We start from the raw sequence: 18,468 nt of genomic DNA on the forward strand, positions 1-18,468 counted from the left end.
GAAAAGAAATTGTGTTTGATTGAATGGTTAGCATTTAGAGATGATCTGATGAGGAAGGAGCGGAGCTAATGTCCATGAGATATGATCTGAAAACCACTTTCACCCCGAGTCACTCTCTTATGTACTATATGAAGGCTTAGATGGCTACTTGGTTCTTGACCTGAAGTTTGGGGGGTTAGTAAGAGAGGTGAACAGTTGGAGGCATTGGATTCCAAGGAGATGATGCATAGTGGTATTTTTTAGTCTCTTTACTGAAGCCCTGGAGGAAGAAGAAGGACTACCTACAGGGAACTGGGCACAGATTACAGTTGGGGTGGGCACAGAGTCTTCAATAGTAATAGAATTCAAGGGTGAAAAGATGGGGTAGGTGCTTTAGGAATCTTGAGGCAAGTGAAGGGGCATAAGGAATCAGAAAACAAACTAGAAACTTAAGCTCTGTGCGAAGATTTCTAAAATAATGGGACTGTAACTCAACCCCAACTTACCTGACCCTTAAGTCTAGTACTGCCTCTCTAGGTTGAGTTCATTTATGACAGAATGATATCATTGGAATTTTTCAGGGAAGATGTTCTTCTTACTGGAAACATTCCAATCTGTTGTGGGAGAAGTATAGTTTTTGTCCTCTCCCCTACTTACCACCCTCAAAGAACTTTCAGCTAGGAGTTTGAGCCTGTGGCTTCACAGATGTCTGACACATCTGTTATATTCCTGTATGCTTTCCTTATGGATACTTGAACCTCCCATCCTAGATTTTCCTTCCCTAATTCTTAGGAGGTTTTAGAAGCTTCCTAAGAGTAACCTATTCCTCTGTCTTTTAGATATCATACTTAGAAATTATCATTGGGACAAGATGACAACTTTGAAGAAAGGAAGAACATAGGCTTGATTATTTTTAGAATGGAGATGGAATAAGTCTTGGGCTTATGCTTGAGCTCCTCTGTAACCTACACTTTTAAATTCCTCTAAAATTCAGGAGCAAAATTGTTTTAGCTTTTCCAGTCCTTAGGCCTTAAGGGTGGAGGAACTGGAGGTCTTGCCAAATGTGAGACTATCTCAGTATGTATAATTCTCTTTTTCAGTCATGGTAAAAAGTAAGGGATAGTGAGCTGCTAATGTCTAGTTGTGGATAGAATTGTTTTTGGCCTGGATTTGTGCCTAAATAATGAGGCTTAGATGAATTGCCTTTGGTGACTTTTTAATTCATGTCTAGATACCAAATCTTAAATTTCCTAATAAAGTTGCTATGTAAAGTTGATGCCTATATCTAGTTAAGATTGGCTATTGGGTTGGTTTTGACACAGTGGATTTCGGTAGTGAGAGCTAATCTGAGACTAAAAATGTGATGGACTTACTGCCTTCTGATGGCCAGGGCTCCCCTCTTGGAGTAGGGTTGTTATGGCCAAGGGAGCAGAGAGAAGGCGTGTCCCTGTTCTGTGAATGGCACCTAATTGATTTTTCCTCTCTGAGCCAGGGGCTGGTCGTGACTAATTTGAACTGAATAGCTGCAAGAGAGAAAACTGCAGGGAGCACAGTTGAGTGTGGGAAAAGCAGAGAAGGAGAAGAGGGTCAGGGTGAATGGAGGAGATTTGGGCCCATTTAGTCCTCCTTAGCCAAGTCCTCCCTTGAAGGAGAAAGAACTAAACAGGTATTGGCCTGGGTGAGTAAGTGAGGCTTTGGTATTACCAGAAGAATAATGGACAAAAAAGAGAAGAAGGAATTTAAGGATTTAAAAAGGGAAAAGTATCTTTTTGGTGGTGCTACACAGAACAAAGTACTAACAAGCAAATTATCTCCTGACCCTTTTTATACTTCTGTCAAAGGCCTTTTGCCCCACAAAACAGCTAATATCTCAGGCTTAAGATGAGAAATAGGTAGAAAGAGAAATCACTAAATTGGGTTTCTTATTTAAATTTTCCTTGCTTCATCCACTTTTGGCTTTAAAAACAATTTCCTTTTTAGATTTCCCTTCTTCCCTGTCTTGAGGCCTTCAAAGGACTCTTCTGAAGAAGAGCTTAAGTCATTCTAGTTCCCTCCCTCCATATAGATTGGACCCTTTATCAGCATTCATGTCAGGACTTCAAGGAAGCTGATACTCCAATTTTCATGACTTATTCTTCTGTAAGTCTACCTTGAAGCTTAACCCATTCCTTTTTGCTGTTATCTTTTTTGTTTCTGTATCTAAATTTAGAATAGACAAGCAGGATCCTGCCCCTCCAAGGACCGTTTGAAGACAAAGTAATTCTACCTGTGAAGTTCAATAAGCCATTGAAATTGTAGGAAAAAAGTATTTCTTTTAAGTTTTATGTTCAGTAATAGAAGTGGAATCCTATGAAAATTCTTCTTACCTTCCCCTCACTACCATTTGGTCTTTTACTCCCCCACTCCTCTCTCAAACTGGGGAAGGGTTCTTGGGGTCAGAAGGACTGGACAGGACTTGACTGTCCTGTCCAGTGAGATGTATAGACTCTTAGGGGATGGGAATCAGTGTGATCTCCTTTGATCCTATTTCCCCTAACCCAGTTCAGTAGAAAGGTGGAGGACCATTCTTCTATCTCCATGAAGAAAACTATCCTGACACCGAAAATATTTCTTTTCCTAAATCTCTAGTTTTTGCACATGGACAGGAAGTTAGGTTTGGGCTCTGAAAGAAAGCAGAACCTGGACTGTGGTTTTGTGGTGGTCTGACAACTCTGGGTTTTGTCCATTTGTTAAGGATTGTACCTCTAACCTAAAACCCTGGATTAGATAATTGAGGGGTAGTGGGTATGTGGAGCTTGGGGGCCCCAGGGCTGTGAAGGGAATAAAGGGAAGAAAGTCAGTTAAACTTTTGACACTTCTCCAACTAAACAAACAAAACTTTACAATTGGAATGACCTTCCCCCTCTTTGTCCTCCCTCCCTCTTCCTCTCTACCTCCTTTCTTCCTAAGTACTGATAGTGAATATCAACTTTCCCTAGCTCTTCACTTCTTGGAAATAGTCCACAAAATCAAAAATTTTGGGTTTTTTTTTTGAATTGCTTTCTGAAATGCGGAAGGATAAGTTGGAGTTGAGTAAAGGTTGACTAAAACTTAGAAATGGTTTTAAGAGGAGTTTCAAAGCCTGAGAATAATTATACAAGAAGGTAGGGCAGGAAGCTTTGGAAAAGAAGAGGTTGACATTGGGGAAAATCTTAGTCTGGTAGAGTTTGTAAGGACTATCCCATCCCTTCCCTAGTTACTGAGTCCCAACCACAATGACCTATTCGATCTTTTTCACACTTTATCTTGAGGCCCAATTATACTTTCCCCCTGCCAACTCTCATTTTCCAGCAATTTTCAGATTCATTTTGTTGGTTTTCATCTTAGTTCAGCAGTTACTTTTATCGTTGGTCAAGGACTTTGTGATTCCATGGACATCTTTTTTTCTTAACTCACTTATTCTATCTATTCTCTAAGTTACTAGGCCTCATTTGCTAAAAGCCTTGGAAGGCACTAGATTCCCCAATCCCTCACACTGCTCAATGAACTCAAGATTTGAGTCCAATTCAACTCCATTCTTCCTGATGAACCAGGATTCAGATGGAAGCAGCTGGCCCAAACCCTCTTGACCTGTCTCCGAACCTGATAGGTTATTTAGTAGTTATTAATGAAGGAGCCTTTAAAAACTGAAGGGAATTGGTTTCCTAGCTGTAAAGCTATAATTTTTGTGATTCAGATAACATGGTGAAGGACAGAAGTTTTTTGGGGTATGTTGAGTTCAAGGACTACCTGGGAAAAGGAATCAACAAGGGCAGAACTTCTTTGATTTTGAACAAAGCTTATTTGCCCTTGTTTGGAGCTCTAACTTGAGACATGGAAGAGCTGAAAGGAAAAGACTTTGACTACTATAGAAAAAAGTAATTTTCCTCTTTCTAAGTTTCCAGTTAAAGAGAACTTGTGATGGTCAAAGTCATCTGCTCCATTTGTCACAGAGTCAATCCCTTTGAAGATCTAGCCTCTATTCCTCCTTTAGTTCAGTTGTTTCATCTGTACTCCTTGGGAATGCTTCTATCCCAGTCCTATGGAGATTCTTGGTAGAGAGCCCTTGAATCTAAGGCTCAGTCCCTTGGTTATGATTTTTGTCTTCAAATCCCCTGAATTGTGCTCATAGTAGACATTTGTTGATATTGATTGATTTCCTTGCCTCACAGAAGTTGCAGAACTCACTTAGGAGCAGTGGTGGAGATTATTAACATGGAAATTAGGCCAGTAATGCATAGTTTGCTTCCTAAACTGAGCAGATCCCAGCGAGGTTTGTAAGGCCAAAATACTGGGGTGAAGCAAAAGAGAAGTAGCTAATTCCTCATCACTTTCTTCAGTGTCATGGCTTGGGCACTGACTGCCCCTATGGGAAGCTATAAATGCTTTAACCAACTGGCCTGCTTAGCTTCCCTACTCCTTCACAAGGCTTTAGGAAATTAGCTTTTTTGTCCCCATACAAGGATTAGACATTAGGAATGGAGAAGCATAAACTGGATGGAAAGTATTTAGTGGAAATAGGGCCTGGATATTATATCCCACTTTAGAAATTGCTGGTTTGTGTTATGAGGGTTCTTTTCCCCCAATTCCATATAGAATAAACTACGTGAGAAGTGATAGAATATTTTTAGCTCAGGCTGAGTTTTTGGAGTCATTTATGTTTATGTGGGAGTGAGGGGGTGTGGGGAGTGGTATAACTTGTTCTTTCTGCCCTTGTACCCCATATCTCTACCCTCAGATATTCTTGGGTTTCAATTATGATGGCAGTTAGATCCAGGACAAAGCTAGACAACTCTGTCCTAACTGGCATAATGGGTATTGACTGGCTTTGCAGTATCTTCTAAAAATAGGGTTATAAATGTCTTTAATGACAGTATCAATATTTTTCCATAACCATGAGGACTTAAAAGGCTTGGCATGTGCATTTAACTTCTGGTGTGAAGTTCTTTCAAAGTTAAAATCCTTTTAAAGTTTATATCTATGATCCTTTGATCTTTCTGGGTGCTTCTCTTGTATCATCTTGAGATAGAGAAGGCATAGCAAATCAAATTTTTGCACTTGGAGTCAAGATGACCTGAGTTTGAATGTGATCTCGGGTACCTAACTAGCTATGTGAACATGGACAGATTACTTATTGTCAGCCTATTGTTTTATTGTCTGTAAAATGGGGATAATAGCACCTACCTGACAGGGTTCTTGTGGGATTCAATTGAGATAATATGTATTTTACAAGTCTTAAAACACTATAAATGATGGCTATTTTTTGTAAAATGATGGGTTGGACTTAATGATCTCCAGGATCCCTTAGAACTTTAAATGTTCTGTGTGTAAGAAGAGGCTCTTGAGTCATACATATTTCCATCCCCTATCCCATCCTGACAAACCCTAGAATCCAGCTTGAAGATTTTATAGTCCTAAAATGGGTAAATTTCTGTTTTTGAACTCACAGACCACCTTAGGGCAAATGGTTTGGTTGCCTAGCAACCAACAAATTGACCAAATGGCCACATTGGTTTCATTTATGACTTTGGCAAGGCAAAAGTAAAAAAGCTTTAGGGAAAAGGGAGGCAGAGAAAGTCTATGGCTGAAATCATAGAATTTTAGAGCTGGAAAAGGACCTTTGAGATGATCTAAATTCCACTTCTTAAGAGAATTCTGATCCTCCTAGGGTTATCTTTTCCCCCAGGCACATAGAAGATTGTTTTCATCTAAGTTGTCCCCATTACTTTGTATCCTCTTTAACGTCCCTTTCTTTCCTGGAGAATTAATTTATTTGCCTTGTATGTGCTTTAAAAATTTTTTTTTTTTTGAGGCAGTGAGAGATTGTGTCTTCCATAGGACTCTCTTGTAAACCTTAACTCAGAGCTCCTTCCTGATGCTTTTCCTGGTTTCCACAGTATTAAGCCAGTTGAGAGGGCTCCCTTGTAACAACTGTGAATATTGAACACTAAAGGCATCTGATATCTGAATGTTACTGCTACTGCTGCTTACTAATGTGTGACCACAATATGTATACAAGTCACATTTAATTTCCAGGAGCCTTTTCCTTTCTATAAAATCAAGCAACTAGATCATCTTTAAGGTCCCTTCTAGTTCGAAATCCTGTGAGTTTGGCTATAGGAGGAGAGCTTAGTGCTAAACTCTTTGACTTTATTATTTTTCTTTCAGGTTCAAGTGCTAGATTCTGGGTCATGTGACCATCCCCAAACTCCCCCCCCCCAAAAAAAAAAAAAAAACAAACATTTAAAAAAACCCAAAAAGGGCCAATGGCTATCTCTGTCCTATGTCACTTAATTCAGAAACTGCCCCATGTCTTCATTTCCGTGCATCTTTTGGGAGACTGTCTTGTAAAGAACTCCTCTGTAATTCTCTTAAGGCCTCCTTGTACCCCCTGATATCCCTTCTCCCTCATTATTCCCAACCTTCTCAGATGACCAATACAGAAACAAAGTTGTTCACATACACAGTGTGACATATACACAAAAGTAAATTATAATATGTTCAAAGGGGGCACTAGTTTGATCCACATACTTGAAGCAGGGGAACATTCCCTAGCTCCTGTGTCTGAGCCCTGTCTTTAATAACCTCTTTGGGGGACAGGAAATTGAGACTCAAATAAGTTCATGTCCAAAAGAAAAAGAGCCTTAGATTCCCCCCATGGTCTTTATTTGGTAGGAATGGGGGTGTCTTCTAAGTATCCCCCCCCAAGTTCAAGGCTCTAGTTTCCCTTAGAACCTGTATTGGGAGGTCAAATGATGCCCCTGCTCCTTGCCTGGCCCCTTGGCCTGAGATCAAGTGTTTAATTTTGGAGGAGTCATCTTCTGATCTTGAGCCTCTCTGGTTCTCCCCTCCCTTCCCACCATGATGGTGATGCGTAGTTTTTCTTGGATTGGGAACAGGACCGGAGAGGAAAGACTGGAGAACTTGCAAGATTTGGAGTAGGGTGAAAAGGAAACATCACCTCTTCCCCCAAAAGTCCTTTTTCTCCTCCAGGGAATGGGGAAAAGGTTACCAAGGCTCCCATAGTCCCTTCCCCAAGGAAAGATAATCAAGTTCCTTTGGCTAGCCAGGCTCCTGCACCCTTCCCAGGGCAGGCTAGAACTTGGGCCTTCAGAATAAGCTTCCCAACAAAAGTAAATCTGGTGCCTTTGACTTTGGCCCAGGTCTTGTCCCCAGCAAGGCCCTTGGTCATCTACAGGACTAAAGAGGGCCCTAAGAATCCTAAGTGAGAAATGAACCAGTGGAGGCAGTCATATATATAGAATTTCCTCATCTTGTCATTGTCAAGGGACCTGTTTTGTGACCTACTACAATCCATCAGACCTTAAAAACTCCCTGCAGCCCTCAATATCGCTCCATCATCTGGCCTGGCCCCTCCCTTGCTCCCCCAAATATTGAGAGGTATTTCATGTCCGTAAAGTGCCCATGGTAAGTGCTCAGGATTCATCTCTTTGCTTTAGCTGCTTGCTGCTTGCTGCTTCTGTTCCACCAAGAAGGGTGAACTGAGGCATGGCGGGAGGGGGGGAGGGGGGGAAGGGAAGGGAAAAAAAGGATAGGTGGGATGGGAATGCAGAGTTAGGAATTGGGAATTGGGAGAGGGGTCAGAATGACTTGTTCTTGGAACCCATCTCCCCCTACTCTGCTTTAAAACTAGCCAGTCATGCTCCATCCCCACCACATAACTTTCTGATGTGTCCACTCCTTTGCTACCAGGTATTACTTATTATTGGCTTCCAAAAAAAAAGAAAAATTCCTAATTAGAGTTAACAGACACGTCTTTCATGTCTTCCCCTTCCCTGCTTGCCCTGAGCTTCTCTCTCCATAATTTCTCCTTCCCTTGGTCTTTTAACCCTTCCAATTCCTAGCCCAGGGCAGTCATTTTTATTTAAATTCTTTAGAACCTTCAATGAGAACCACCACTGTCTCCTCCTTGCTTCCCAGTTCCCAGTTCCTCAACTAGTATAGATCCTGTTTTCTCTCCCTCAAGAACCCTGGGAACTCAAGGGGCTCTAGTTTCAAGCTATGGCCCTTTTACAAACCTGAAAATGGCAAGGGAAAGAGGGATACCATAGGCTCTTTGGTGTTTCTTAGCTAGGGGGGGCATTTGTGAACTTTGGCCAGTCACTGCCTTCCAGTTATATCAATAAACGGGAAAAGTGTAAATCTTGGAGTCATTTTTTGTCATAACTGAACTTGTATATTTTGGGGCTTTGCTTGTTCCCCCCTCCTTTCATTACCTACTATGTTCCCTTTCTGGGCCTTCCTTGCCTAGCACCACTGGCTCTATAATTAAACTTGAAGGTGAGCTGTGTGGGGAATTCAGACTCCCTCTGCCCTAATTTCCCAACCCTGGATGTTTTTTATACAAGTGCTTGGGTGGGTGGGTATTGGGGTATATAGCAGGGTTCCATGGTTCAAGGAGTAAAATAGGGCACAATGGAAGAAGGGGAGGGAGAATTTCAGAATCTCTATGTAAAGCCAAACACCAGAAATGAAAAGAAAAATCACAATAAATAAATAAATAAAATGTCAAAATCCTTCCCACTCTTTGCCATCCCCAACTCCTACCTCCTTTTCCCCTGTCCACTAAGGGAGGAACGGAGAATCTGGGCCTGGGTTTAATACCCCTTTTCTCCTCTATAGGCCATGGTGCATGCATAGGCATGTTTCACATTACATCAAACCAAACCAAACTAGGCCCAAAGAAAAAAAAGAGTTGGTATGAGGCTCACTCTCTATCCCCATTATCTCTCCCTGGGTTTCATCTTTGCCTAGTCTCTCTTCTGCCTCTTTTATCCCTTTGTCCTGCTTACACTCTTCTATCCTTGTCCTTCTGCCTGTCTCTATCTCTGTCTCTACTTCGCTCTCTCCCTCTATTTCTTCTTTCCACACACCCTCACCTGCAAATCCCAAACACTCCCCAACTTGCCCATTGCCTTTCCCCCCCACAGATCCCTCACCCCTCTTGTCTCTATTCCCCTACCTTCCTCTGCTGTATTGCACACTGCTTGGGGTGGGATGGGGAATAGGACATTTTGTTTAAGAGGGGTTGGGGAGGAGCTCTAGGGCCTGGGTTGGGGGGAGGGCCAGGGCTAGGGATCCAGGGAGGGGTTTGTGGGGGAGAGGGTCCTCTCATCCTCCACCTTAAGAGCAGCCACAGCGATCCACCACCATGCCGGGGATCTTGCCGTAGATAATCTGCTGCTTATCATTAAAATAGAGCATGTTGATGGGGGACATCTTGGTGGGAGTACAACAAGGCCCAGCTGAACCTCGGGGATTAGCCTGCTGTACCAGGTGGGTATGTGGATACTTCTGCATGAACATATACTCGCATTGGCCAGAACAGTAGTTGGCCTTGTAGCGTTTGGGTGCGATGATCCAGTCCCAGCCGAAGGCCTCAAAGTCCACGGTGAGTGGGTATCGGCAGCACCGGGACTCACTCGAATGCTCATCACAGTCGAGGCCCAGATTCCTCCTGGACCGTTTTGTGTTTTCCAGCACATGAAGCTCCATAAATGGGTGCTGAGAAAGCCAAGAAAAATAATGTCACAATGGGGGACTTCCTAGGGCAGTTCCTGCCTTCTAACCTCTTCAATTTCTATTTTGCCATCAATTCTCAGTGAAATATTGCACCCCTATCCTGGACACCTGAAGGATGAATATGTGCTTACAGGTACCACACCCTCCAGTCTTTTCTCTTAGTCCCTAAATAACCATCCTTAACCCCTACTAATAGGGATTAGCAACCCCCCATTAACTAAACCGGTTTTGTTCCTGGCTATCCCTGGCTCCTTCCCTAATTTACCAGTCAAGTCTTGGACCTAAACTACTCCAACAGAAATATCAAATCACAGAATATAAAGTAGAACAAGGGAGATCTGAGAGATTGTCTTAGTTCAATCACTCTCATTTTACAGATGATGGAACTGAAGCCAAAAATAAGGTAAATTTGCCTAAAGATTGGAGTGTAAAACTGGATCTTAATGACCCCAAACTAGGTAACTTTATCCACAAATTTCTTCTTTAATTTGTGCTCAAACCTAAATTCTCTCTATAGCAGCCACTGTGATCCTAAATTTGAAACCCTTCTCCACTAATCATATATGGTTCCTCCCAAAAATTTCTTCTCTAAGTGTTAATATTTTATTTTCTCTTCCCTCATTAACTTTAGCCCCAAAATACATCTTTCCTAGTGGTTCTCTTTTGTGAATTGCTTTTTTTCACTTTTTTTCCCCCAGCAACTCCCCCCCCCCTCCCCCCATTCTACTCTATTACCCCCTCAAAGCAGGATTTTCCTATACAGCCAAACCTTCATTCCCTCCCCCTTCCCCCCACTTGCAGTGCTCACCAGCCCTTCAGCCCCTGGCCCCAGGGAGGTAACAGCCAGGTCAGTGCCACTGGGATCGAAAGCGTTGATCTCAATGCCCCAGTTACTTTGTGGCTGGCGAAACCAACTGTGTAGCACCTGCTTGAAGTCGATGCTCTGCCAGTGGCCTGATCTTGAGTGCAACTCGATCTTGAGGGATCGGATCCGGATGTGGCGCCGCCCCCCACCCCCACTTCCTGCAGTTCCTTCCCCACTAAGGGGCTTGAGGCGAAGGATTTGCAGGTATACAGTGGCAGGGCGGGGTACTGGCCTCAAGTACACCCACAGCTGGGCCTTCAGCACCTTTGTGAACATCACTTTGGGGCTGAAGTGGAAGTGGCAACAATGGGGGCTGCCATCTGTCTGCACGGCAGGGTCCGCTGAAGGGGGAGGAGAGTACAGAAGCAGTCAGGGATGAGGGGGAGGGAGAGCTTTGGAGCAAGACAAGGGGGTCAGGGGCCTGAAGCAGAGCTCCTGGCCATCACCCTCCCCCCTCCCTCTTCCCTCCCTCCTCCTCTTAGAGATCATGGGCATTTTGATTCTGGCTGAACTCTTATAGCCTTCCTAATTCTTCTTAATCACCGGATCCCTGGAGTGGTCTCTACCTATTCCCTTAACCTTCAAGCAGAATAGCTTCTTTTCTCAGCTGGGGCTCTCACCTCACTTCCATTCTGGAAGCTTTATTTCTTTTTCACTCTTTGACCACTGCTCTCTAACGTGCCCTATATCCTAAAGATCTCTCTTGCTCTTGTAACAACTTGAGGTCATCCCTTTCATTCTGTTCTCATGGGAAATGGAAAACAGGGGCAGTCAAACATTTGTCAAAGCAACTGAGGCTGTGTTTGAGCATTGTGCTAGAGACATACAAAGGTAAGTTCTTTACACAGTAGGATGGGGAGGAATTTTTTTTTTTTTTTTTTTGGTGGAGTAGGGGGAGAAGACCTCAGCTTCTCATCCTGTTTAGTGTGTGTGTGTGTGTTTCTAATATCCCTTCAGGTTCATTGTAAGGCTTGAAGTCCTTTCTAAAGGGAAGGAGGACTGAGCCCCGTGTGAATAAGCCATTATTAGTAGCACATTAAGATTTTACAAAGCACTTTACAAGACACACCCATATATCTATAGATTTCGTTTGATCTATAAAACATCTTGGAATTCAAACTTTTTGCCATTTGCCAAAAATCTCCTGTCCTTATATGCCAAGACTAGTTTCTTGTCTCTATCCCTTGTTTCATTGTTTGGAAATGGGGCAGAGCAGATCATCTTCATCTTTCCTTCCTTGCCCACTTAGCAACACCAACATTCATTTTAGGGATTAGGTTCTTAAATAGTTTTCACATCTTTTGCTTACAGAAAAGGCAACCCTTAAAACCAGTTCAGTGCCAGATACTATAATTCCAGACCATTTCCCTCTGGTATCCAATGGAGATAGGGAACAATTAATCCTATCAGAAGATTAGATCATAATGGATCTATCATTTCATTGGGTTTTGAAAAGAGTTCCAAGAATAAGAGTGAAGCATCTCTCCTTTGCCGTTTTCTAATCCCTAGATTGCCTCCAGATCATATAGAATCACCAATCCAGAGAGACAGATAAGGAAATAAGACATAAAAAAAGATCCAGGAGGGTGAAGAATGTTTTTATGTGCATATATATATATGTATGTATATATACACACCTATATACATATATACCATATATATATATACACACCATATATACATATATGGAGAGAGAGAGAGAGAGAGAGAGAGAGAGAGAGACAGGAACAATTAAACCTCTTCCATCACTTTTGTTGAGTGACTTACTCTTCCTGGTGGAAGTGAGGGGTGTCACGAGAATGGAAAAGAGGTGCATAACTGTTATGCCTTTTGTTACAAATCTCAAGAGTTTTCTGCCTCAGCAACTAAAATTTGCCTATGTGTCTTCCTTAGTAACCAAGACAACATGCTTAACATGATATAAATTCCCCAGAGTGGGGAAATTGGAAATTGGAGGGGGTTACTAGACTAGAACAAACTTCCTTATGCCTCCATAACTTTTCAAGTTAAGCAACTCAAATCTTAAATCAGAAAAGTCTTTGTCAGTGGAAGGAGGGAAAAAAGAGAGGGCACCTGAGCTTAATGGGGGAAAAGGGAAAAGTGACCTTTGATGTACCACCTTGTTAGTCCCCTCCTTAAAGCTGCCAGCAAAGGACACCCAGGTATCTTTCCATAAAAGCACTCTCTTCAAATGTAGCAGCTCTGCTTGGGTCCCCTTGTCCCATGTAACTACTGAGCTGTCCAACAGCCAGTGAGAGCTGGGAGCCAGGACCAGGTTTCATTTCTCCATGCTTCTGATTCCTTTCATTAAGCAGTCTAGGATAGAACTCCTGACTGCTTGTAGCATTTCCCCTCACCCCTTAATATGTAAGCCTCCCTTCTTCAAGGTGTGCAATTATGGGACTGCAGAACACAGCTCTGGGGAAATAGGGAGGGGAAGAGGGGAGAGAAGAAATGTATAAGGAGAGCTATGAGTGTGAGACAGTGATGATATTGGGGAGACAGCGAAAGGGAGAGGTAGGAGAGAGAGCAAGAGAGCTCTAGACTCAGAAATTTTGGCAAAAAGAGCCGAGGTTAAGGTAGAATAAGAAAATCGGAGGAGAAAGAGGCAGTGGTGATAGAAAATGGGAAACAAGAAGGGAAAAGTGGGGAAAGGGGAGAGAGGGGCAACCTGAGCTTAATTGGGGAAAGAAAAAAGGGGGAGATAAGGGACAAAGCACAACACATGGGGGGCCGATTGGGGAGCAGCCGGGAATCCCCGACACACTTACAGCCCCAGGCAGTGGGGAGGGGGCAACATCTGTGTTGCATTGAGCTGTTTGGTAACAGGCGGCAGCGGGTCAGGTTTAGTAGGCGGCGCTGGGGTTGGAAGGGGGGCGCGGTCGGCAGCGAGGTCACCGCACTATTTTCAGCTAGAGCCCATCCCCCTTCCTCGCCCCCCCACCCAATGCACACTGGACAGGGGCCCAGAGGGCCTGGGGGCAGAGGGGGCAGGTTAGAGGTTTGAGGTGGGGGAGGTGAGATCTCACTCTGTTCCTTACTTGAGAGAATTGACTGGAGGGGCTGAAGCTGGGGGTTGAGGTTATAGTGGGGCTCTAAGGTCGGGCACAGGAGGTTGGGAGAGGTGGGGGCTGGGGTCCAGGGTTGAGTGCCCGGCTGGGGTTGGGGGAGGGGAAGGAAGGGGGGGGGAGGGGAGGTTCTCTGCTGACAAACACCTCCCCTGATTAGCGGAGCACAAGTCTCTTATTAAAGCCGGTCCCTGGGGATTAGACTATAAAAGTCTCTTTTTCCTTTTCCCCTCTCTCTTCCCTCCCTTCTCCACACTCCCCCTCCCTTCTCAAGATCCCTGGCTCGCTCTTAAAGGGGACGTACTATACCCCCCGGTCCACCTCTGTGCCCCTAAGTTCTGTTTTAGGGTGGGATGGGGTTTGCAGGGGCTGAGGGTTGGGGGGAAATGCTTGTTTCATCCTCCCTCTCCCCTTCAAAACTGCCGCCTTCCTTTCTCCGGGATCCAGTAATTTCTGATCCCCAGTGCCAGGTACCTTAAAACTCCTTTAGTAGGGGATGCCTAAAGAAGTTTTAAACTTCTCCAAAACCAATAACTATACATTCTGAGACCCCTAATTCAGCTGCGAAGGTCGAATTCCTCTGCCAATGCCACAAGGAACAAGGTTTCTAAATTCCTCTGGCTAAATTGCTCTCCTCCTACCCCCCACCCCCTTTCCTGCCTGGGTCCTCTAACTATCCCTACGGTTTTTTATTCTGGACCCCATTATTCTTATTCCCACTTGAAGCCCCCCTAAAGTCTTGACTCAAGAGGATACTGGGTCATTCTGGGAAGTATAGAAAAACTACTATGCCATAGAGGGAAAGGTAAAACTTAGTAAGGTGAGGCCCTTGGATCATTTAACACTCAGTGCCACCGATTTAATAGGGGGCATTTTTCTATATGCCAGACCCTCCCTCACCCCCAACCCTTTTACAACCATCTGCCTATAAACCAGTCCCCCCTTCTGTTCAGAGGTCATAAAACCAAATAGTCTTGGGGGGGGGATGGGGAGCCAACTCCCAGGGAACAGGAGGGGGCTGGGCCCCCTGGAGTTTGGGGGGAGACCTGACTGGGGGAGGGGCAGCAGGGATCACATGACCCCCTAGGGATGGGAGGTGGGGGAAGCATTGGCCTGGATTTTCCAGGTCATAAAATTTCAAAGCCACAAGTCTATTAACATGTTCACCTTCCGCTCCCCCAGGCAGCCAAGAACTAGGATGCTGGGTGCTCCCCCACTCCCAATCTCTTGCCATCTTTTCCATCCCTTTTCTGAGTTTTTTGAGTCCCTCACTAAGTTTCTATATTCTCATGCTCTCTGGAAAGTGGGAAGGAGAACACCTTCAGAAGTTTGACCAGGGAGATAGACTGGAGGTTCCTTCCTAACTCAGCCAACAGTGGATGGAACCTCCGCATTTTCTCACAGTGCCTGAGGAATTGGCAGGTCAAATCGGATTCAATCCTCACACTAACATTGGGGGTTGATAGTGAAGAAATCAGGGGAGAGATTCTAGAACTTGGGTGTCCGCGGTGGGAGAGAAGCAGATGCCATGTGGGTTCTAGAAGATTTTCAAAGGCTTGACTCAGGTGGGCATGCCTAAGTTGAAAACTTGGAGGCACTCTAGGGTCATGATAATATTATGCAGGCAGGAGCTGTATTTGGGGCGCCTACCCTAGGAATTCTATTTGAAATTAGAACACATTTGAATTTTGAATCCTCACTCTGTTTAACACCTGGTCTACAAAATAATACAAATAACTTCAAATTAATGTCTCTACTTCACAGTCGCTTGTAAAATTGGGGGGGGGGAAGAGGAGAGGAATCATAACTCTTTCCTTTCTAACTCTAAACTTTCCAACTCTAAACTGATTTTTTGAATGTTAGAATGATCTCCTCCACTACCCCCAGCTCCCCACTACAGGAGAGGTTGGGTTTAAGGCCAGAGTTTTAAAAAAGGGCTTTGATGAGACCCCTTTGCTAGAAAACTTGCTTAAAACGCTCCATCGTTATATAGTCTCTTTTCAGCTCTCCCGGTGTGTGTGTGTGTGTGTGTGTGTGTGTGTAGGGGTGGGCGGGCGGGGAGCGGTACACAAAAAGCACGCTGCTGGGAGCATCCCCATCACTCCCCCACAAACTTGGCCCCAAACTTTCAGGTGCTCCCTCTGTAATCGGTGTGGGTCGGAATAGGAGAAAAGGAAGGGAAGTCTAGGGAGCCAGGGGTCCCAGCCAGAGCGGGCTGGGAGGGATGGCGTCCCTCGCTGACCCTACCCCTGCTGCGTCTGAGGGCTTGAGTTGAGGACGGCTTTTGAACCATCTGGAAGGCAGATTTGGGACCCACGGTTCAAGTTGCTGCCTCCCTCGGTCGGGGACCCAGGTGTCAGGTCGGAGGGACTTCCCGTCCGGGCAGCGGCGTAACTCCTGCCCTCGGTCCTCCCCCCGGTCCTCCCCCCCGCCTCCCATCCCGCGCTCCGTTCTCCTTTGCGAAAATCTCCCGGCACGGAGCCCCGGGGCGCCCGGGCCGAGGTCACTTACTTTCCTGGGCCATGCTGATGACGGTCTCGGTGGTGGCGTGGTACTCGTCCTCCTCCAGGAAGTCCTCGGGCTGCAGCGCGTCGCCTTGGAAGTCGTGTAGGTCCAGGATCTCCTGCAGGGGGGGCGCCTTGGGCAGGAGCTGCTTCACCACCTCGCGGCTGATGTTGGGCGCTTCCTTCAGCCTCAGTTTGCTCAGGATCTGCGACTTGATGCTCTCCAGCCTCAGCTCCTTGCTGTGCTGGCGCCACACGCACACCGGGCAGCCCTCCGGCTCCTCGGACGCCTGGGTCCCGCGCTCCCCGCCGGCCGCCGGGCCCTCGGCCGCCTCCCCCCGGGGCCGCAGCTCCAGGGCGAGGAGCAGGAGGCAGAAGAGCACTGGGGCCGCGGGCACCATGCTTGGAGGGGAGGGGAGGGAGGGCTGGGGGGGGCGGGGACGCCTGAGTCCCGTGGGGGGAGGGAGGGAGGGAGGAGGGGGGTCGGGGCTGCGCGGGACTGGGGGGCTGCCCGGGCCGGGGGGGCCGGGGGGTGGGGGGGGCCCGGGGGCGGCGGGCGCGGCGGGCGGGGCGGGCGGGCGGCAGGGGCGGGAGGCTGGGGGGGCCCGAGCCCGGGCCTGGCCCTTTATAGCCCCGGCCCCCGTGTCGTCAGCGGCCGCGATTGGCTGCGGAGCCAACAAAAGAGGCAGCGCTGTCATCCTAGGCTGGAGAGGGAGCCCGGAGAGACTTAGATAGAGACGGTAGAGACAGGGGAGAGGCAGAGACAGTTGCAAGAGCCGGGGACCGAGAGAGCCGAGCGAGAACGGGGAAACCCCCCGAGCGGGAGCCGCAGGCCAGAGGCGGGAGAGACACCTGTGGGGGAGAGTGCGGAGAGAGAGAGAGAGAGAGAGAGAGAGCCTCCGAGCCGCAGGCGCAGGGACCGGGAGGACCGACTCGCGAGGAAGGCGCAGACATGGTGGGAGACCCATGCGAGGGGGCCAGAGACCGCCAAGCGGGACAGGTCCAGAGGCCGGGGCAGGCGGCTCAGGAGAGCCCGAGAGGGCTCCGGCTTTCTTACAAGTCCAGAGAGGGAGGGGAAGATGGGGGAGAGACAAAGGCAGAGACAGACCCGGAGACTCGAGGAGCGGCGCCAGCGGGCGGGCGGCAGGCAGCCTGGGAGAAAGCTCCCACTCGGGGACGGGGACCCAGGAACCCGAGCAGGGAACCGAAGGGGAGAGAGGACCAGGAAAGCACCGGGCAAGGGGGGCTAGCCAGGAAGAGAGGGGCAAAGACGGAGAGCCTTTGGAAGCAGGAGGGGGCAGAATCTGAAGTGGACGGGGACAGGACCGAGTGACACACTTGCACGAGGTTTGGGGGTGATGGTGGAGAGAGGCGCAGGGAAAGCGGGGAGCAGTGGGATAGAGGGCTAAAACAAGTGTATGGGGCACGCAGAGGCAGGGGACTTTTGTCAGGACACTCCGACTACTTGGGAGGAGAAGATCGGGGTCTTGGCAGAAGTTGTGACACTGAAGGGGAGGGGTGGAGATTCCCATTAAGTGGAAAGGGAGGGAGAGAGATTGGAGAAAGAGAAGTAAGGACTACTAGTGACTGGGTCCAGAGGCGGAATCAGTGCGGTGGGGGAAAAGGCTGGTTCTAGAATCTGAGCACCCTGGTTCGAATTCCCATCCTAACACTACCACGTGTGAACTTGGGCAAGGAACTCCACTTCTCTGGGTCTCAGTTTCTTTATCTGTAAAATGAAGGGGTTTGATTGAACTTCAAAGGTCCATTTCAAAACAGAGCTTGTGAGCTCAGAAGTATGTATTTATTGAGATGGTTACAACAAAGTGGTAGTATATTGAAGTGTGTCTCCAGTCTGGAGAAGTGCTAAATGTTAAGATTCTGGTTCCTAATGCCATCTCTACTTTGAGGTTTCAGTGGCCCCTTTTTCTAGGATACCAGTTTTCTCCAGATTCTTTATTTCATAATCTCTGAAGCTCTGGTGCATTCCCTCTGAAGTCCTTAGTTTTTAATTGTAAAGTCTTTGCCAAAGTGGTTGTATTGTTCCCTCTCTAGGATCAAAGTTGAACAAAGTTGTGATTTGGATGATTCCCTCAAAGACCAGCTTGGGAGTGGGTGGGGTGGGTGCAGAGGTGAGATATACTTAAAAAAAAAAAAGTGTCCAAGAAGAGTGAAAAAGATGAAGTGGGAAGTAGAAATTCAATTTGAAAAACATTAAGAACCTACTCTATGCAGGGCTTTGGGATACACATACACAATACACATATATTCGTACATAGGAGATGTCTATATATAGATAGAGGTGTGAATATATACATTATATGTACATATTTGTGTGCATATAGGTGTGTGTATACATATATAAGTGTGTATCTTTCTTTTTTTTTTTTTTAACCAGACTTATGCTTTCACTGGTTTAAAGATTCCACTGAGAATCTAAAAAAAAATCCTTTGAGTTGTAAAGATTAAAAAAAAAAAGATATAATTCTTT

At 46.3% G+C, this 18,468-nt stretch overlaps 1 protein-coding gene across 1 annotated transcript; it reads right to left on the reverse strand.

Annotated features, from left to right (window-relative positions):
- Window positions 1-6,133: 6,133 nt before the first annotated feature.
- GDF11 (growth differentiation factor 11) lies at window positions 6,134-16,430 on the reverse strand. The gene is made up of 4 exons (XM_031941221.1): window positions 15,985-16,430; window positions 10,349-10,746; window positions 9,141-9,522; window positions 6,134-7,218 (listed from the first exon to the last, which is right to left on the reverse strand). Exons 1-3 carry the CDS (start codon window positions 16,376-16,378, stop codon window positions 9,142-9,144), a joined length of 1,173 nt encoding a protein of 390 aa, XP_031797081.1. The 5' UTR covers window positions 16,379-16,430; the 3' UTR covers window positions 6,134-7,218; window position 9,141.
- Between the last annotated feature and the right edge of the window lie 2,038 nt (window positions 16,431-18,468).

This window comes from Sarcophilus harrisii, chromosome 5 (assembly GCF_902635505.1).
Source record: "Sarcophilus harrisii chromosome 5, mSarHar1.11, whole genome shotgun sequence".
NCBI lineage: Eukaryota > Metazoa > Chordata > Mammalia > Dasyuromorphia > Dasyuridae > Sarcophilus > Sarcophilus harrisii.